The sequence below is a fragment of the Protopterus annectens genome, chromosome 12.part0 (assembly GCF_019279795.1).
Source record: "Protopterus annectens isolate FY-2018-M chromosome 12.part0, PAN1.0, whole genome shotgun sequence".
NCBI lineage: Eukaryota > Metazoa > Chordata > Ceratodontiformes > Protopteridae > Protopterus > Protopterus annectens.
This window is the reverse complement of record NC_056746.1, coordinates 1,015,354,200-1,015,373,067: the sequence shown is the minus strand read 5'-3', so window position 1 is coordinate 1,015,373,067 and position 18,868 is coordinate 1,015,354,200. Positions and strand designations below refer to the sequence as shown.

At 41.6% G+C, this 18,868-nt stretch overlaps 1 protein-coding gene across 4 annotated transcripts in view; it reads left to right on the top strand.

Moving 5' to 3' along the window:
• Positions 1-18,868, top strand: part of BCAS1 (brain enriched myelin associated protein 1) — a 1,015,193-nt gene that overhangs the window by 525,515 nt on the left and 470,810 nt on the right. For all 4 annotated transcript variants that reach the window (XM_044090037.1, XM_044090036.1, XM_044090035.1 and 1 more), the window contains exon 4: positions 8,825-9,369. In XM_044090037.1, the coding sequence (XP_043945972.1) occupies positions 8,825-9,369 (545 nt within the window). The remainder of the gene's footprint in view (positions 1-8,824; positions 9,370-18,868) is intronic.

Genomic DNA, 18,868 nt, shown 5'->3' with positions numbered 1-18,868 from the left:
GCTGAACCATTTGTATCTCTAAGACCAACAAGAGGATTTGGTTTATAAAGAAAAGGAAGTGAAATGGATGATCGCATGGTTGTCTTAAGGCCAGAAGAAGTTGTAACTCTTCTAGAGGTATACTCACTATGATCTTTGAGATGATAATGTTTTGAGATGTATTTGTAATCCTCTGGCGAGACCAAAATTAGCTGCAAAGAAAGAAATGAGCCTAATATTTTTTTTATAGTAAATAAGCAGCATAGATGGTCTGATGTTTAAAACAGGTATGGTAAAATTAACCTAATAAGCTAACGAGAAAAGTGGTGGCAAGAAAACATGAGTCACATTTGGGAATTATGAAGTGCAAACAAAGGGCATGTGAGTGTTACACGAACTAAGAATAGTAATGCTAAGTGAGTGAGACATTTAAGCAACCTGTGCAGTGCACGTCATAACAAAATACAAGAGGAAGTATGATTCCTTATGCAATATCGAGAAGATAATGCTGTAAAGTTGGACCAGATTGATTTTATTTCAGAGAATGAGTGTATCAAAGTTCCCTTGGATTGTGGATGGATGCTGCTAACACTGGGATTGTCAGTACAAGTAGAGCTTATTTATCTGATGGAGTATAAGATGTGATTGTCTCAGATAAACATATACAGTATGCAAGCCTGAAGTTCAAGACATTTTTAACTCAAGAGGAGTTTCATCATATGGCTTCTAGTCCAAAACTTTCAATAGTCCAATAGTCAGTTTGAGAGGCAAAATCCAAAAATAGTTCTCCATCTCATACCATTAGTAGTACTGTGACTTTAAAGTCCAACCACAACAATAGACCTGTAAATCATACCTTTAATTTGTTTTGTAACATTAAAGCCCAACCATAGAAAGAGACCTGCATTTCACAGCATTAGTGATACTGTGAAAGTTAAGGCCAAGATTAGAAATGGACATCTAGCTTATACCATTAATGACAACGTAACACTAAAGTCCAACCACTTGAAGAGACCTGCATCTCTAACCATAAATAACGATGTGTATAGGTTGCAAATGCTTAGCAAATGTCTCCCTTTTGCACACAGCTACAATGCCTCAACCGTTGTTCATCTAACTCTTCAAAATGTACCAGCATTTCATTCACAAGTAACAGTCTTCCTTACAAGGCAGTCTCTCTTTTAATGCTGGTAGGCACTATGTCAGTTAAGGTGACGCTGAGTTCTGTATTACTAGCAGCACTTTACAGATCTAAAAACAGCTCCTTTACTTATTGCTGCATGATTTGATTATCAGTGGCTCACTTTTTGGTTCTTCCTGTGGCTCTTATTACCCCTCAGTCATGGCATCCAGCCAATGAAGCTAATGCATCAGGAAGACAGGAAAACTGTCCTTCCTTTCAATATTACACCATTGCCTGACTCTCATATACAAACACATTCAGCCTTATTCCTTTCATTATTAAGTTACTCGTGGACTCTGTTTCCATTTTATTGGGAATCCTCTTTTTTCAGCAGTAGTCCCTTCCCGCTTTGACTAAATACAGACAACCCCAATATCCACCATTTTTGCTCTCTTTGCATAGATACCCCACTGCAGATAACGACACAAGAGTTTGTTAGTAGCTCTGATGAGTTAACCTGTCATTTGTCTCTAATTATTTTCCCAGCCCTACTTCTGTCCTTATTGATTGGACCTAATTGACCTGTTTGACCTTATCAACAACTTTCACATACCGTTCACTATTGGGACTGAAGGCAGTGTCAACACCCCTTCTTTCTGACTATGGAGGTACACTCAAACAAGCCAGCAAATCAGCCTTTCAAGGATCTATTTATTGACTTCTTCCTCAAAACTACTGAACTGTGAAGTAAATGAGACCTTCTTTTAAATTATCCTCTTGTGACATTCAGTTTTACATAAGCTTTGCTCCCAGCTATTACTGGTACACCTTTGCAACAGGATACACATAGCAGCATTCTAATGTATCGGCTGTGTTCCTTTTTATTCACCTCCACAAGACCAATCCCAATGGCTCCTCTACGGCTCCTCTGCTTGTATCCAACTGGCCTGTTTGTTCCATAGTTGTGGAAGCTGAGGATTCTCAGGCAGGCAAAAGCCCTATAGACCATTTGCTCCTGTCCAGGAAGCCTCCATGAGATCAGCCTCTCTCAGCAAGAGTTTAGTGATGGGGAGTAGGCTAGCTATTGTGGTCCTGCTGGGTGACATACCTTCTACCTGGTGGTGCAACCCCCACCCCTACAGTAGTTATTTTTATTTTTGAAACAGCTTCCCTTTTGGGGTTCCATTCAGCTCACAGTGAGGTTCTACACAGCATAGCTGGCTTTGTAGAGCCAGGACTCAATGGGGCAGACGCCCAGTGCTTCCACTAGGTGTAGTGCATGTGGCAAGTTACAGCCAGCTACCCTCCCCCAAGGATAGGCAAACAAACAGAGGTGGCTCACTCCCATCTTACCATACTAGTTCCTACAGTTGCCAGAGTCATCAACTTCATTATAATAAGGGTTTGATTCCTCTGCACCATGAAGCAACTTCCTTTGATCGTAATTGTACCCACTGCTTTTTTCAACACAATCCTGGAAAATGCAAATGAGCTACCAACATGTATCAGTGCAGCAAAAGTAGCAATATTTTAATGACAAATACAGATAGTTTCTCACACAACTGTGTCTGTTTACATTTCTGTTTGTGTGCATGTGTGCACATTATTTCTATTTGCTTGCATTGTTATCCACATGGCCTACACAGTAAATGTTCATAGGTTCATAGGTGTGTACTAGGCTAATGGCCCTGGAGCCTTTACAAGCCTATCCCATAGAAGTGCCCTGGCATCATGCTGCCTGAAGTTGGTTCCCAGTGCCTCTATCAAGTAGAGCCACTGGAGTGATCCCAAGGGTGAACTTTCTATTACCCATCCACTCATTAAGATTTCTCTTGAAAAGGAACAGTGAGGTGCTCTGCTTGACATGTATGGGATGTCTATTCTAGAGCATGGACAGTTTCTGGGTGAGGAACCTGTCCCTCCAGCATGTGCTGTTGATTGTGGTAATGAGGTTGAGGTCTCTGGAGAGTGTGGTGCGAAGGGATTGGGATTTCTTTAGATGTAGCATTTCTAACAGAGCTGGGTCAGACATGGCTTTGTAAATCAAGCAGAGATTGCCTCTAAGTAGGTGATATGAGACAGAGAATATCTGGAGTCTTTTAAGTCCGTCAGTGCCGGACATGTGTTTAATGCCTAGGATCTTCTTTGTGAGGTACTTTTGTGGCCTCTCCAGCTGTTGCAGGTGTCTAGTGAGGTACATGCCAAAAGGGGCATTATACTCAATGATTGGTCTAATGAGGCAAGAGTAGAGAGAGATGATGACTTCTTTCTTCCTTGATGCAACACCCTTGGTAATGAGATGTGCCACACGGAAGGACTTTCTGACCACAGTGGCAATGTGGTGGTCGAAGGAGAGGTTGCTGTCAACCTGCAACCCCAGTTCTCTTATAACGCCTTCAGTGTTCAGTGGGCTCCCATCGATGTGGTAATTAGTGGGAACTGAGTTTTTACCAAAGGGGATGACAACGCATTTTTTGGCGTTAAGCTTAAGGCTATGATTTCAACACCAGTCATTGGTCTCAGTGAGGCCTTTCTGTAGGATGTCTGTATCACTTGGGAAGTTAATAATGGCTCCCAGCTTGCAGTTGTCTGTGAACTTGGTCAGCCAGTGTCCCTTTGCGTTGGCCTGGACTTCTGAGAAATAGATGCTGAACAGGAGAGGACCCAGGACCTATCCCTGTGGGACTCCACTCATGACTGGTCAGCAGTCTGACTTAAAGTCCACTACTTTCACACTTTGTGTTCTATCTGGGAGCAGATTTGCAACCCACCTAGTGATATAGGGGTTGATGCCTAGTTTGGTGAGTTTATCAATAATTCCTGAGTGAGGAATAGTATCAAAGGCCTTGGCCAGGTCGAGGTAGGCTGTATGCACTGCCTTACCTTCATCTACAGCCCTGGTGACTGACTCAAAGAAGTCAACCAGGTTGAGCAGGCATGATCTCCCTTTCACAAAGCCAAACTGCGTGGGCTCTAGAGTTTGGAGACTTCCTATATCTTTGTTAATCAGGTCCATGATGATGCGCTCCATAGCTTTACATATCAGACTCATCAGGCTAATGGGGCAATAATTCCCAGGGTCTGTTGTCGCTCCCCCTTTGTGGAGAGGAATGACTGTAGCAGTGCGCCATTCTGTAGGGACAAAGCCTAAGGTGAGGCTGTGACTGAACAGGGCACACAAATGTGGTGCCAGTTTGCTTTGCAGTTCATGTAGAACACAGCCAGGGATATTACTGGTCCCATGAAAGCTGTATTCTTGGCCTTGGACAATGCAGCTTTAACCTGTGCTGTAGCAATGTAGGGTGCCTGGCATTCTTCCGGTACTGTGATTGGTCCTTTATGGGGGAGAGAGAGGTAAAGTTGGCAATGAATCTGTCGGCCAGTATGTTGACAATATCTGTTGGCTAAGTATAGGAGGTACCATTGTGCAGTAACTCAGAGCAAACATGGGTATTGCCGTGGAGGTTCTTGATATAACTATAGAAGGCTTTATGGTTATGTTTTTAGTGTGTGTCACAATTCTGCCTTCATAGCTGGCTTTGGAGGATTTGATGAGAGATCTCAACTTTTTGTTAAGGCTAATAAGGAAGTTTTTCCAGTCTTGGGACATCACCTTTTTCTGCAACAGTTTCTTCCTTCGGTTGTAGAGTTTATTAATAGCAGGGGACAACCAGATTGGGTTCCTTTTTTTTGGAAGAGAGCGTCTTGGTTCTGCTGGGTATGGCTAGTTCCATGCATTTATGTACATGTTCATACAGTGCACTTGTGTATGATTCAGCAGTCATGCAGCTATTTTCTATTAGCATAGATGCCATAAAGTTAGCCACCTCTGTTTTTAGGAGCCCAAATTCAGTTTTGGAGAAGTTTTTCAAGGTGGTTACCTTTGCGGGGGGGGGGGGTGTGGGTGACAGGCATAAAGTAAACAAAATGTAGTATACATAAGAAAATACAAATTTGTTACATCTTGACAACAAAAACCTAGGCTTTGAACATAGCTAGTACTATTTGTAAAGTACGACTTATGTCAAGATACAAGGTTAAGACAGGTCGGTGGGAATGAAGGATTAAACACTGAGGAAGAAGTTGCATATGGTTGGGGTATATTGTGATGTATCAGAGTATTCATGAGGGGTTAGTATAGGAATAAAGGCAATTATTTTTTAGATAAACTTTAAGTGATGGCTTAAAGTGGTCAGTGGATGAAATTGAGAAAATGGATTTAGGAAGGGAGTTCCATATACGAGATATGTAGTTGGAAAATAAAGATTCTCCTGCAGTGTTGCTGGCCTTGGAGATGGCGACTAAGTTCTTATTATTAAAGTGTAGTGCTCTCCTGGAACTATAAGGAAGGATGAGATTTTGTAGTGCAGGGGGTCTGGTTGGTTGTGTTACAATTTTGTGAGTTAGAGAGAGTTGGATGTAAAGAATAATGTTGGGAAGCTCAAGCCAGTCTAGTAACCTTAAAGCTGTACAATGATGTGTTCTATATGGGCAGTCAGATGCAAACTTAGCAATTTTATTATAACATGCTTCTATCTCAGATAAGTCAGCTTTTCTTAGATTAGTTAAAATTGGAGAGGCATATAGTAGTGGAGAGCAGATTGGTTTGTGCTAATGTAATTTTGGCCACTGTGGTCAGGAACATTTTGTGCCTATACAGACTTGACTTCCAAGTTTCTTATGGACTTTTTTTATAGTTAGGGAGGCATGCAAATCAAACTTTAGGTTATTGTTCATTTCCACTCCAAGAAGCTTTGCATGGGTTGTCGGACAGATGACAGTATTATGTGGGCATTCCTAAAGTTATGGTAAGTGGGGGTTTGTGTGTGTGTGTCTCAAGGTATATATGGGTCCCTATCAGTTGACTGCGTTTTCAAAAACGAATTCCATATGGTGAAGTCCACATGATCGAGTGCTTGAAAAATGGAAGCTTCTGAATGGAGATGGCATTACAGTGAGGATCGGGAAATGTACCCTTTTCCTCAATGTAATCAATGTCGGAGCTGGTATATATAATTTGCAGGGAGTGAGGGGCGCTTGCTCCCTGCAAAAATGTAAAAAAAAAAGGTAGATTTTTGTGTTTACAAATTTTTTTTTTGATGTTCGAGTTTTTGGAAAATGTTAGGGAATTTTTTTTTTTTTGGAGGGTAATGTGCAGAGTGGGGTTGGGGTAGGGTTAGCACAAGAGTCAAGTGGTGTGGGGAGTGAAGAACTATTTAGATAAACTGTTTTCTTTTTTGTTTGTTTGTTTTTTTGTTGTCGTTAAACTTACCAATCAGAAAGGGAGAGTTTGCTGCCTTTTTTGATCAAATGAGTGCCAGTATTTTTAAAATTCAACAAAGGTGAACACTGAGAATCGGAAGACAATGCACTGATCATTCACATTCCTGTAGTAAATGTCTAAATACATTCATTCATTGAGAACAGAGCTAAAAGTAAAGGAATCATAATGATAATAATGATGACAGAGATGAAGATGACGATGGTGATTATCCCCCTATATACTTCCCAACAAATATTTACATGTTTTCAAAATTATAACATATGTCATAGAATGAGACCCTGAGTCACAAAAAAATAGCAAAGCCACTATTTGAGCTGTAAGGGTACACACAAACATACACACACACACACACACACACACACACACACACACACACACACACACACACACACACACGCTAGAGTACTGGGACATGCACACACATGGACCCACCCATGCACAGTGGAGTATTTGGGCATGTGCATTCGCACACACTGCAGTATTTGGCCACACACAGAGTGGAATATTTCGGCACACACACAGGAGTATTTGGGCATGCACGCAGACACACACACAAACTGGAACATTGGGGGGGGGGCACACATACAGTGAAGTATATGGGCATACATACAGGGTGGAGTGTTTGGGCATGTACACACACACACACACACACACACACACACACACACACAGTGGAGTATTAGCAGATGTGCCTTACCTGAGATCCATAGGACAGCTGCACTTGTATCTGTCTGCAAGTAATTTTAATAGTTTGCAAACTAATGGAGTAGTGTCACTATTTTCCACATTTTGCGGCAAAGTTAAGCAGCTGTTAGCAGCACCTTTGCTAAATGCTTTCTCTGTATTAGGCACATGGAAGTCTTTGAAGCAGAAAGCACTAATTAGAATTCTAAGATGGCTGCTGACTAGGATACACTGTCTTCTGTGTGCTCTTACTACTACCAGTTAATCTACTAAAATCATCTGCTGCTGCTGCATCAAAAATTGAAAGAAAGGATTTCCTAAAAATAAGCTAACCAAAATCTACTTACTTGTTGAGAAATTTTCTTCCTTTCTCTTGGATCTAGGACACTGAAAAGCTCTCCTACCTTTTTTTTTCCAGCAGTGGTGTAGCAGTGCCTGCAGCCACATGTGCTTAGGCCAGACAGCACTACAAGGGCTCTACAAGAACACAAATAAATAAGCAAAAAACAAAACTTCAGTCAAGATGGAGCAAATGGAAGCGCAATCCTCAAAAACTAGACTGTCACTAGTTATTTCTCCTACACAGTAAATGTTTCTGTGTTTATTTCTGCATATCTCTAGTCGGTGTGTGTTTTTTGTATGCTATGGCTTCACTCAGTAATTCTTCTTTGCTTAGGTTTTGCTTGAACAGAGCTTGACTATGTGCACCTCTTAGTTTTCTATGACAATAAGATACAAAATTGTAAAACAATGAGGAGTTTAGAGCACTAACAATGTGTTTAGTTAACTACCTTGGACAATGCAAATTTCATTTTGTTGTGAATATTGGTTTGGGGACGGCCACATGGCCACATTGACTACCACAACAATCTCCATGTTAGATGTGTATGCATATATTATTCTTTCTTAAAGGTCATTAGGTACTCTTGGAAAAAACTGGAAGTTCTAAATAATGCAATATTTATCCCTTGTTGACCACATTAGTCTCACTTGGCTAATGGCCTCTTTTCAGGGTAGACCTGAGGTGGTAATTCTATAACTAGGGGAAATATGGACAGAGCACACCCCTTCATTTTTTTTATAAGTGCTGTGTAATCTTTTATATCCACCTGTGTTACTACCAGCTCAATTAGATAGGGCAAATGTTTTACGTTATCTGAAGGACAACACCTTCAGGAGTCCCCCCCCCCCCCACACACACACACACAATGGTGCACTACAGTGTTAATTATCCAGTAACCTGGTTTGTATTGAAGTAGGCAATACCAAGGGTGCGGCCTTTTGCAAGGGAAAGTTTAATCTTTCCTTTGTACCTTAGTGAGGTATAGCCTCCTATCTCCTAATGTGTATCTTGTAACAGTTGAATACAAATTCAAAGGGGGGGGGGGATTCTGAATCTGAAGAGAACAGTTGGGTAGCTGTGCAGCTGACTGTGTGCCCCATTGTCATCCTTGCTGTGTTCTGATAAAAATTGCTCGTTAGACTCACAATTACAACAATCAGGTAACTAGCTATAAAGCTTAAGAAAAGTGCAGTATTTTTGTCTCTGCCACCCTTTCTCTGAATCCCAAGCAGATTTCCATTTGTCATATATTACAGTCTTAACATTTACAAGATTCTGGTTAAAAGTGATTTATAAATCATTGAAGCTGGCAATAAACGTTGTTAATTTTTGTAGGCACTGAACATTGTTCATTTTTCTATGTTTTATGGCAATTAATAGCTGTGTTTGCTTTTGTTTGTATCTGTATTAGCTGCAAGCAAAAACTTTATGAAGGAAGAGACTGTGGATCTGTCATCCCAAAATACAACAGAGACAAGCCCTGTTGCTGATGCAGACGGAAAGGATATTGGGAAGGATGCCAGTAAGACTACACCAGCTGCAAAATCTCTTTTCTCACTTTCATTCTCTCGAAGTGTACCAAGCCGTACTGAGAACCAGAAAGCAGATTTGTCTCTTGAATCATCTGCAGCTGAGTCCAACTCCAGCCATCCTTCAGAGTCCAAAGTTTCAGCCAAACAAGTGAAGCTTCCGGAAACATCTGTTCAGAAGCTGCAGAACAACACCCAAGCAATCCCCAGTCCGGTTGAACCCCCTATTGCCAGAATACCAGAGGTTGAAGACACATCACCAAAAACAAAAACAACCAGCTTTTTTGATACACTGTTTAAAAGCAGTAAAGACCAAGAAAAGAATAAGGAACAAAGCAGTCAGCAAGAAGTAACCGCTTCAGAGAGTCTGTCTCCTGCAGAGGAGGTCAAACTTCCAAAATACAGATCACATGGGTTTCACAAGTCGGTAAGCAGATCAGTGATACTTATTTCTATTTATTTATTTATTTGTGTGTAGAATTCAAGGCAGAGAGCAATATCATTATATCCCCACTATACGCAGGGCAAAATAGGAGCATTTTGAGAGGTCCAGCAAAGATAATTATGATTTTGTGCAGTCAGTTTTAGTTGCCTACATTATAATATTTTGAACACTATTGCAAGTTGTTCATCTAAGTGTTGTAACTGTTGAAAAAAGATATCATACAAAGATATGATACTGTTATGTAGTTGCTTCTGGGAAGCGCATCAGTTGTATTGCTTGGGATCTCTTGAGGTGGTAAATTTTAAATAATAATAAAAATCAACAACATACTTTAATCTTAATGTAAGGCATGTATTTAATGAAATTTCATGTATTATTCCAAGTATATATGTTTTTCCTACGATGTATAACTTTTGCGATTACAAAATTCATATCAGGTTCTATTTTTTTCTGGTAACAGCATTGTTGTGGTTAAAAGTATCAGAAATTTATTGACATATACATGATGTATAGATGCTGATGTCTACAGTCTTGCAAACAACATGCATGTATATGAGAAGTGAAAAACTGATTAAGAGTATTCACTTATATAAAATGGCATTGTCTTTTGTGAATCTGATATGGAATTCCCAGACTGATATGGAGATGTTAGAGGATATTGGATTTAAAAGCGTAAAGCCTAAGGTCCTTGCACTATGGCCATCATAACCTGAGGACCACTTATGATATTTATGTGTGAGGCGTAGAGAATATACACTGCTGAAAAATGTGGGCCGCAAGTACAGCCTCAAATAAAGTAGCATGCTACCTGTGTAGACTCATTATATCAACAGTACAGCCACATGAATTATTTGCTGCAGTTTCTGAGTTACCCTAATGTTTTCTTATTTAATTCCTGTCAGATGCCTCTTTGTTCTGTATAAGATAAAATTGTTTTGACATACACTGTCTTCTACTTAAACTATGATAGCTTTTGCTTGAGACTCTTTAAGTGATAAAACTTTATTAAAATAAAATACAGTACATCTCTTTCTCATTTCAGAAACTAAACCAAGGTTTTATGGTCATGGAAACTGTCATCTGCTTTAAACATAAAGCATACCTGCTGTAGCAGTTACTGATTGCATTTCTAGCATGTTATTGTGTGTAAACTTTCCCATTTCATTTTATTTTGGTAATGTGGGCTACCATTCCATGATAAAAGCTCACAGATATGAAACTTAACCCTGTACAGTCTGAATGCCAAAGATGTTTTAGAAGGCACAGCCAGGTATCTTTCTTTGTCCATGGTAACCTGACTAGGACTGCATTTACCTGGCCCTTAGACTTTGAAAGGAGAGTTTAATAGGATGAAGTCCTTCAGGTTCTAAATTAAAAAAAAACTTTTGCTACAGATATAACATGGGAGGCATTATTTTGAAAATGAGCTGTGGACAACTTTAGTACTGAAATGTCTGCATAAGAAGCTGTAATGCAGGCCGCTAGAGTATTCAATGACCATATTTTTGAGTCAGCCATCCACCATGAGCTAGTCACAGTAAATTGTAAACTAAAGGCATTTCAGAATGAAACAAAGACATTAATTGAAAGTAGATAAAAGAACCATATGAATGGTGTTCTTTGTACTGACCATTATTGTCTTACACTGATGCTGGTCATAAGAGTTCATAAATTATCTATATGCATGATCTTAATAGCAATTTATGATACCAACAATAATATTTTGTATTCTGTAGATTTGTGGTAAACATATCGCTTTCCATTAAAAACTACTTTGCTAATATTTGCTTTGCAAATGTGAACAGGTTTAAAAAATTAGAAATCAACAAAGTCTAATTTTTGTTTAATTTTCTTGCCTGAAGACAGACTACCACACCTGTCTCATACTCATGCAGAAGCTCCACTCCTTGGATTTTGAACTTAACTGCTCTAACTCTAACTTCCATCAAAATACATGTCTACAGAAAACGTTCATCTGCCTTGCAGGTGTCAGCGCAACTATGTTGGTGAATCCCGCTCTGATTATTTGACATGTTTCTAGATTTGGCATATGATGCAGGTGGCTGACTGCTGTGAAACAGCGACAGATCGTTGTTAGGCACACCATTGTAATGTCCCTGTGCTGCTTGGTAGAGCAACAATGGGTGCCAAATGACTAGATTATGATATTGCACATACGTGCATGCCCAGAAGTCTCTATCGACAATGATCTTGACATTATGAATTGCATTTTAGGTCCTTGCTACAAAACAGCATATGAGAAAACCTCAGTATTATTCATTAACCAATAAATCACCCAACTCTTACTCCAAGTCAGTATGGTTAAAGAATTCGGCAGTATATCAGTAACATCCCTAGTACAAAGGAAGATGCACACAACATTGATCATCTTATTCATCCGTTGCAACATACACTGTGTGCAAGTAGCTACCTCTTAGGGCAGGATGTTCATAAATCCAGCTTACTGAACAAAAACATCTTAGCCACATGAATTGTATGCATCCATATGCAGGTAATACTGTGACAAATCAATAAGATGAGGTAGGGGCAAATGGAACTGTAAACAGTAATCAAACACAAAGTGTAGGTTAGAACAGCATTAGCTGCAATAAGCATTAGTAAATTCATTTCCCACCACACTAATTAAGGTATAATGGGTGCTCATCTGATGTTACTTGTAGGCATAGCTAAATGACTTTACTACATCTGGTATTGATAAAGACCTCTGTAAATAAGCCAGTATATAGCAAACACAAGTCTAACTTAAATCCGATTTTGTTTTAGTATTCTTATTTACATACTATGACCTGGTAATGCAGCATGTAATGTGATTTTTTTTTTTTTTAGTTTTTTTTTTTTTTTAGTTTATTTTGTGATCTGATGGAAACACACATTCACCCCTTTACCTTACCTAAATTCATCTGGTTCATGGTCATGTAGTATGGGATATAACCTGTTAGGATGTAAGTGCATGATAGGAGCCGGACCCATATGGGAGCCTAGATCATCACAGGACAGGTAGGTTCATTCAGCCACATCCACACACATGCACCCCATGGAAAATGAAGCACCACCAGCTAACCTACAACTATGGCTTTGGAATATAAGGAGAAAACTGAGAACTTAGCAGAAATCCACACAAAAAGGCAAAAACATGAAAACGCAATGCAAAAGGCATTCCATGGGGGACCCTGTGAGGCAGCAGTACTAACTGCCATACCACCATGCCGCCTGGGATATAACCCTGCGATCTATGAATACTGAAAGACAGTAATCTGCAGTACTGTGTCCCTGTGAGGCAGCAGTACTAAATGCCATACCACCATGCTGCCTGGGATGTAACCCTGCGATCTATGAATACTGAAAGACAGTAATCTGCAGTACTGTGTCCCTGTGAGGCAGCAGTACTAACTGCCATACCACCATGCCGCCTGGGATGTAACCCTGCGATCTATGAATACTGAAAGACAGTAATCTGCAGTACTGCATCCCTGTGAGGCAGCAGTACTAAATGCCATACCACCATGCTGCCTGGGATGTAACCCTGCGATCTATGAATACTGAAAGACAGTAATCTGCAGTACTGTGTCCTTGTGAGGCAGCAGTACTAACTACCATACCACCATGCCGCCTGGGATGTAACCCTGCGATCTATGAATACTGAAAGACAGTAATCTGCAGTACTGTGTCCCTGTGAGGCAGCAGTACTAACTGCCATACCACCATGCCGCCTGGGATATAAATCTGCGATCTATGAATACTGAAAGACAGTAATCTGCAGTACTGTGTCCCTGTGAGGCAGCAGTACTAAATGCCATACCACCATGCTGCCTGGGCTGTAACCCTGCGATCTATGAATACTGAAAGACAGTAATCTGCAGTACTGTGTCCCTGTGAGGCAGCAGTACTAACTGCCATACCACCATGCCGCCTGGGATGTAACCCTGCGATCTATGAATACTGAAAGACAGTAATCTGCAGTACTGTGTCCCTGTGAGGCAGCAGTACTAACTGCCATACCACCATGCCGCCTGGGATGTAACCCTGCGATCTATGAATACTGAAAGACAGTAATCTGCAGTACTGTGTCCCTGTGAGGCAGCAGTACTAACTGCCATACCACCATGCCGCCTGGGATGTAACCCTGCGATCTATGAATACTGAAATACAGTAATCTGCAGTACTGCATCCCTGTGAGGCAGCAGTACTAAATGCCATACCACCATGCTGCCTGGGATGTAACCCTGCGATCTATGAATACTGAAAGACAGTAATCTGCAGTACTGTGTCCCTGTGAGGCAGCAGTACTAACTGCCATACCACCATGCCGCCTGGGATGTAACCCTGCGATCTATGAATACTGAAAGACAGTAATCTGCAGTACTGTGTCCCTGTGAGGCAGCAGTACTAACTGCCATACCACCATGCCGCCTGGGATGTAACCCTGCGATCTATGAATACTGAAAGACAGTAATCTGCAGTACTGTGTCCCTGTGAGGCAGCAGTACTAACTGCCATAACACCATGCTGCCTGGGATGTAACCCTGCGATCTATGAATACTGAAAGACAGTAATCTGCAGTACTGTGTCCCTGTGAGGCAGCAGTACTAACTGCCATACCACCATGCCGCCTGGGATGTAACCCTGCGATCTATGAATACTGAAAGACAGTAATCTGCAGTACTGTGTCCCTGTGAGGCAGCAGTACTAACTGCCATACCACCATGCCGCCTGGGATGTAACCCTGCGATCTATGAATACTGAAATACAGTAATCTGCAGTACTGCATCCCTGTGAGGCAGCAGTACTAAATGCCATACCACCATGCTGCCTGGGATGTAACCCTGCGATCTATGAATACTGAAAGACAGTAATCTGCAGTACTGTGTCCCTGTGAGGCAGCAGTACTAACTGCCATACCACCATGCCGCCTGGGATGTAACCCTGCGATCTATGAATACTGAAAGACAGTAATCTGCAGTACTGTGTCCCTGTGAGGCAGCAGTACTAACTGCCATACCACCATGCCGCCTGGGATGTAACCCTGCGATCTATGAATACTGAAAGACAGTAATCTGCAGTACTGTGTCCCTGTGAGGCAGCAGTACTAACTGCCATAACACCATGCCGCCTGGGATGTAACCCTGCGATCTATGAATACTGAAAGACAGTAATCTGCAGTACTGTGTCCCTGTGAGGCAGCAGTACTAACTGCCATACCACCATGCCGCCTGGGATGTAACCCTGCGATCTATGAATACTGAAAGACAGTAATCTGCAGTACTGCGTCCCTGTGAGGCAGCAGTACTAAATGCCATACCACCATGCCGCCTGGGATGTAACCCTGCGATCTATGAATACTGAAAGACAGTAATCTGCAGTACTGTGTCCCTGTGAGGCAGCAGTACTAACTGCCATACCACCATGCCGCCTGGGATATAACCCTGCGATCTATGAATACTGAAAGACAGTAATCTGCAGTACTGTGTCCCTGTGAGGCAGCAGTACTAAATGCCATACCACCATGCCGCCTGGGATGTAACCCTGCGATCTATGAATACTGAAAGACAGTAATCTGCAGTACTGTGTCCCTGTGAGGCAGCAGTACTAACTGCCATACCACCATGCCGCCTGGGATGTAACCCTGTGATCTATGAATACTGAAAGACAGTAATCTGCAGTACTGTGTCCCTGTGAGGCAGCAGTACTAAATGCCATACCACCATGCCGCCTGGGATGTAACCCTGCGATCTATGAATACTGAACGACAGTAATCTGCAGTACTGTGTCCCTGTGAGGCAGCAGTACTAACTGCCATACCACCATGATGCCTGGGCTGTAACCCTGCGATCTATGAATACTGAAAGACAGTAATCTGCAGTACTGTGTCCCTGTGAGGCAGCAGTACTAACTGCCATACCACCATGCCGCCTGGGATGTAACCCTGCGATCTATGAATACTGAAAGACAGTAATCTGCAGTACTGTGTCCCTGTGAGGCAGCAGTACTAACTGCCATACCACCATGCTGCCTGGGATGTAACCCTGCGATCTATGAATACTGAAAGACAGTAATCTGCAGTACTGTGTCCCTGTGAGGCAGCAGTACTAACTGCCATACCACCATGCCGCCTGGGATGTAACCCTGCGATCTATGAATACTGAAATACAGTAATCTGCAGTACTGTGTCCCTGTGAGGCAGCAGTACTAACTGCCATACCACCATGCCGCCTGGGATGTAACCCTGCAATCTATGAATACTGAAAGACAGTAATCTGCAGTACTGTGTCCCTGTGAGGCAGCAGTACTAACTTCCATACCACCATGCCGCCTGGGATGTAACCCTGCGATCTATGAATACTGAAAGACAGTAATCTGCAGTACTGTGTCCCTGTGAGGCAGCAGTACTAACTGCCATACCACCATGCCGCCTGGGATGTAACCCTGCGATCTATGAATACTGAAAGACAGTAATCTGCAGTACTGTGTCCCTGTGAGGCAGCAGTACTAACTGCCATAACACCATGCCACCTGGGATGTAACCCTGCGATCTATGAATACTGAAAGACAGTAATCTGCAGTACTGTGTCCCTGTGAGGCAGCAGTACTAACTGCCATACCACCATGCCGCCTGGGATGTAACCCTGCGATCTATGAATACTGAAAGACAGTAATCTGCAGTACTGCGTCCCTGTGAGGCAGCAGTACTAAATGCCATACCACCATGCCGCCTGGGATGTAACCCTGCGATCTATGAATACTGAAAGACAGTAATCTGCAGTACTGTGTCCCTGTGAGGCAGCAGTACTAACTGCCATACCACCATGCCGCCTGGGATATAACCCTGCGATCTATGAATACTGAAAGACAGTAATCTGCAGTACTGTGTCCCTGTGAGGCAGCAGTACTAAATGCCATACCACCATGCCGCCTGGGATGTAACCCTGCGATCTATGAATACTGAAAGACAGTAATCTGCAGTACTGTGTCCCTGTGAGGCAGCAGTACTAACTGCCATACCACCATGCCGCCTGGGATGTAACCCTGCGATCTATGAATACTGAAAGACAGTAATCTGCAGTACTGTGTCCCTGTGAGGCAGCAGTACTAAATGCCATACCACCATGCTGCCTGGGATGTAACCCTGCGATCTATGAATACTGAACGACAGTAATCTGCAGTACTGTGTCCCTGTGAGGCAGCAGTACTAACTGCCATACCACCATGATGCCTGGGCTGTAACCCTGCGATCTATGAATACTGAAAGACAGTAATCTGCAGTACTGTGTCCCTGTGAGGCAGCATTACTAACTGCCATACCACCATGCCGCCTGGGATGTAACCCTGCGATCTATGAATACTGAAAGACAGTAATCTGCAGTACTGTGTCCCTGTGAGGCAGCAGTACTAACTGCCATACCACCATGCTGCCTGGGATGTAACCCTGCGATCTATGAATACTGAAAGACAGTAATCTGCAGTACTGTGTCCCTGTGAGGCAGCAGTACTAACTGCCATACCACCATGCCGCCTGGGATGTAACCCTGCGATCTATGAATACTGAAATACAGTAATCTGCAGTACTGTGTCCCTGTGAGGCAGCAGTACTAACTGCCATACCACCATGCCGCCTGGGATGTAACCCTGCAATCTATGAATACTGAAAGACAGTAATCTGCAGTACTGTGTCCCTGTGAGGCAGCAGTACTAACTTCCATACCACCATGCCGCCTGGGATGTAACCCTGCGATCTATGAATACTGAAAGACAGTAATCTGCAGTACTGTGTAGAATGCATACGAGAAAGACATGCGATATACTGACCTGTTACACAGGAGATCAGTGGTAAAAACAGGGAGATTATGTCATAACAGGTAAAGTTACTTTGCACTTAGCTGTAGTATTGCAAAAAGCCCTATTAAACAAAATTCATAAAAGACTGGGAGGGCAAGCTTTCTGCAAGTAAGGATTACAGCCATGATCTAAGAGTGTTCAATACAGCACACTGACATAGACTATAATATATTTATTTGTTTGCATATGGATACATGGACACAAGTGAAATATGCCAGGATCTTGAGTTGGGGAGCACCAAACTTCTGAATGCCTCAAGACCACGTTAAAGATTTAGTTATTCAAAGTGGCATTTCATTTATAAAGAGTTTGTGTTATTTTTTAAGTTTTTCTTCTGAGTGAGTTAAATTTATGGATTCCATTTATAGAAAGTGCATTGAATTTAATGGCACTGAACAATTACATTATATATTACTTTATATTTACTACAGATGAACAGAATTATTTATTTAGTTATTAGCTTGTCTGGTTTGTTAATTACGTAGGAGCATTGAACCAACTGACTTTTTTACCAGTAGCCTAACCAGTGGCATCTCATAAACCTGTATATGTATACAAATATATGGATCTATGTCAGAATATCGAAGTTCCGGAACTTTGAAATTCATATGGCCAAGACTATATGATGGACGTTTCAGAACTTCAAAAATTAAAAAAAAAAATAAAAAACAAACAAATTTCTATTTTTACCATTTTTGTAAGGAGGCAAGCCCCCCTGCACCCACCTACACCTCCTGCTAATTAAGTATACCAACTCCAAGATTGCACTACATTGCGGAAAAGGATAAATTTCCCATTCCACGCTCTACCGCTATCTCCATTCAAAGCATTCAAAGTTTAAAAACTTCAATCATATGGTCCCGACCATATGAGTTTCAAAGTTTTTAAACTTCAATAATCTTGATAGGGACCTATATATATATATATATATATATATATATATATATATATATATATATATATGTGTGTGTGTGTGTGTGTGTGTATGTATCTATGTCATGCCACCAAAATAACACAACAGCAACTCACATAACAATGAGACAACATCAGAGAAAGTTTAATAAAATGAACTCTCGGAACCACATATTTCACCTCTGGGGAAACTAACCACTTGGTCACAATAAGGAAAACAAAATCCGAAGTAAATTTAACCCACCAAATGTGGGGGCTTTGCCCTCATATCCCCACACCACCCCCCCAACTAAATATGCTATATATTCACAGGAGTCCGAATGATGTAATATCGAACCATGAAGTTTGAAACCCAATAACTACGAAAACACAGAACAGCGATTTTTTTCCCCACGGAAAAAAAAATCGCTGTTCCATTACAAACAAAAACCATACACTTTAAACTGAAACTAATGTGGGGGCTTTGTCCCCCACCCCCCCTACTTAAATGTACCAACTCGAGATTGCACCACAGTAGAGAAAATATCAAGGCACCGAAATGGCTTCACTATTTTTGTAGTTCGAACATTTGGGTAAATATTACAAAATTCAGATTGTAATATAGACCCACTGTATATATCAACTCCAGGATTGCACTACAGTGGAGAAAATGGCAAAGTTCACCATGGTGGCCAAGTGGTTAGATTTCCAGAGGTGAAATTCACCATTCCGGGAG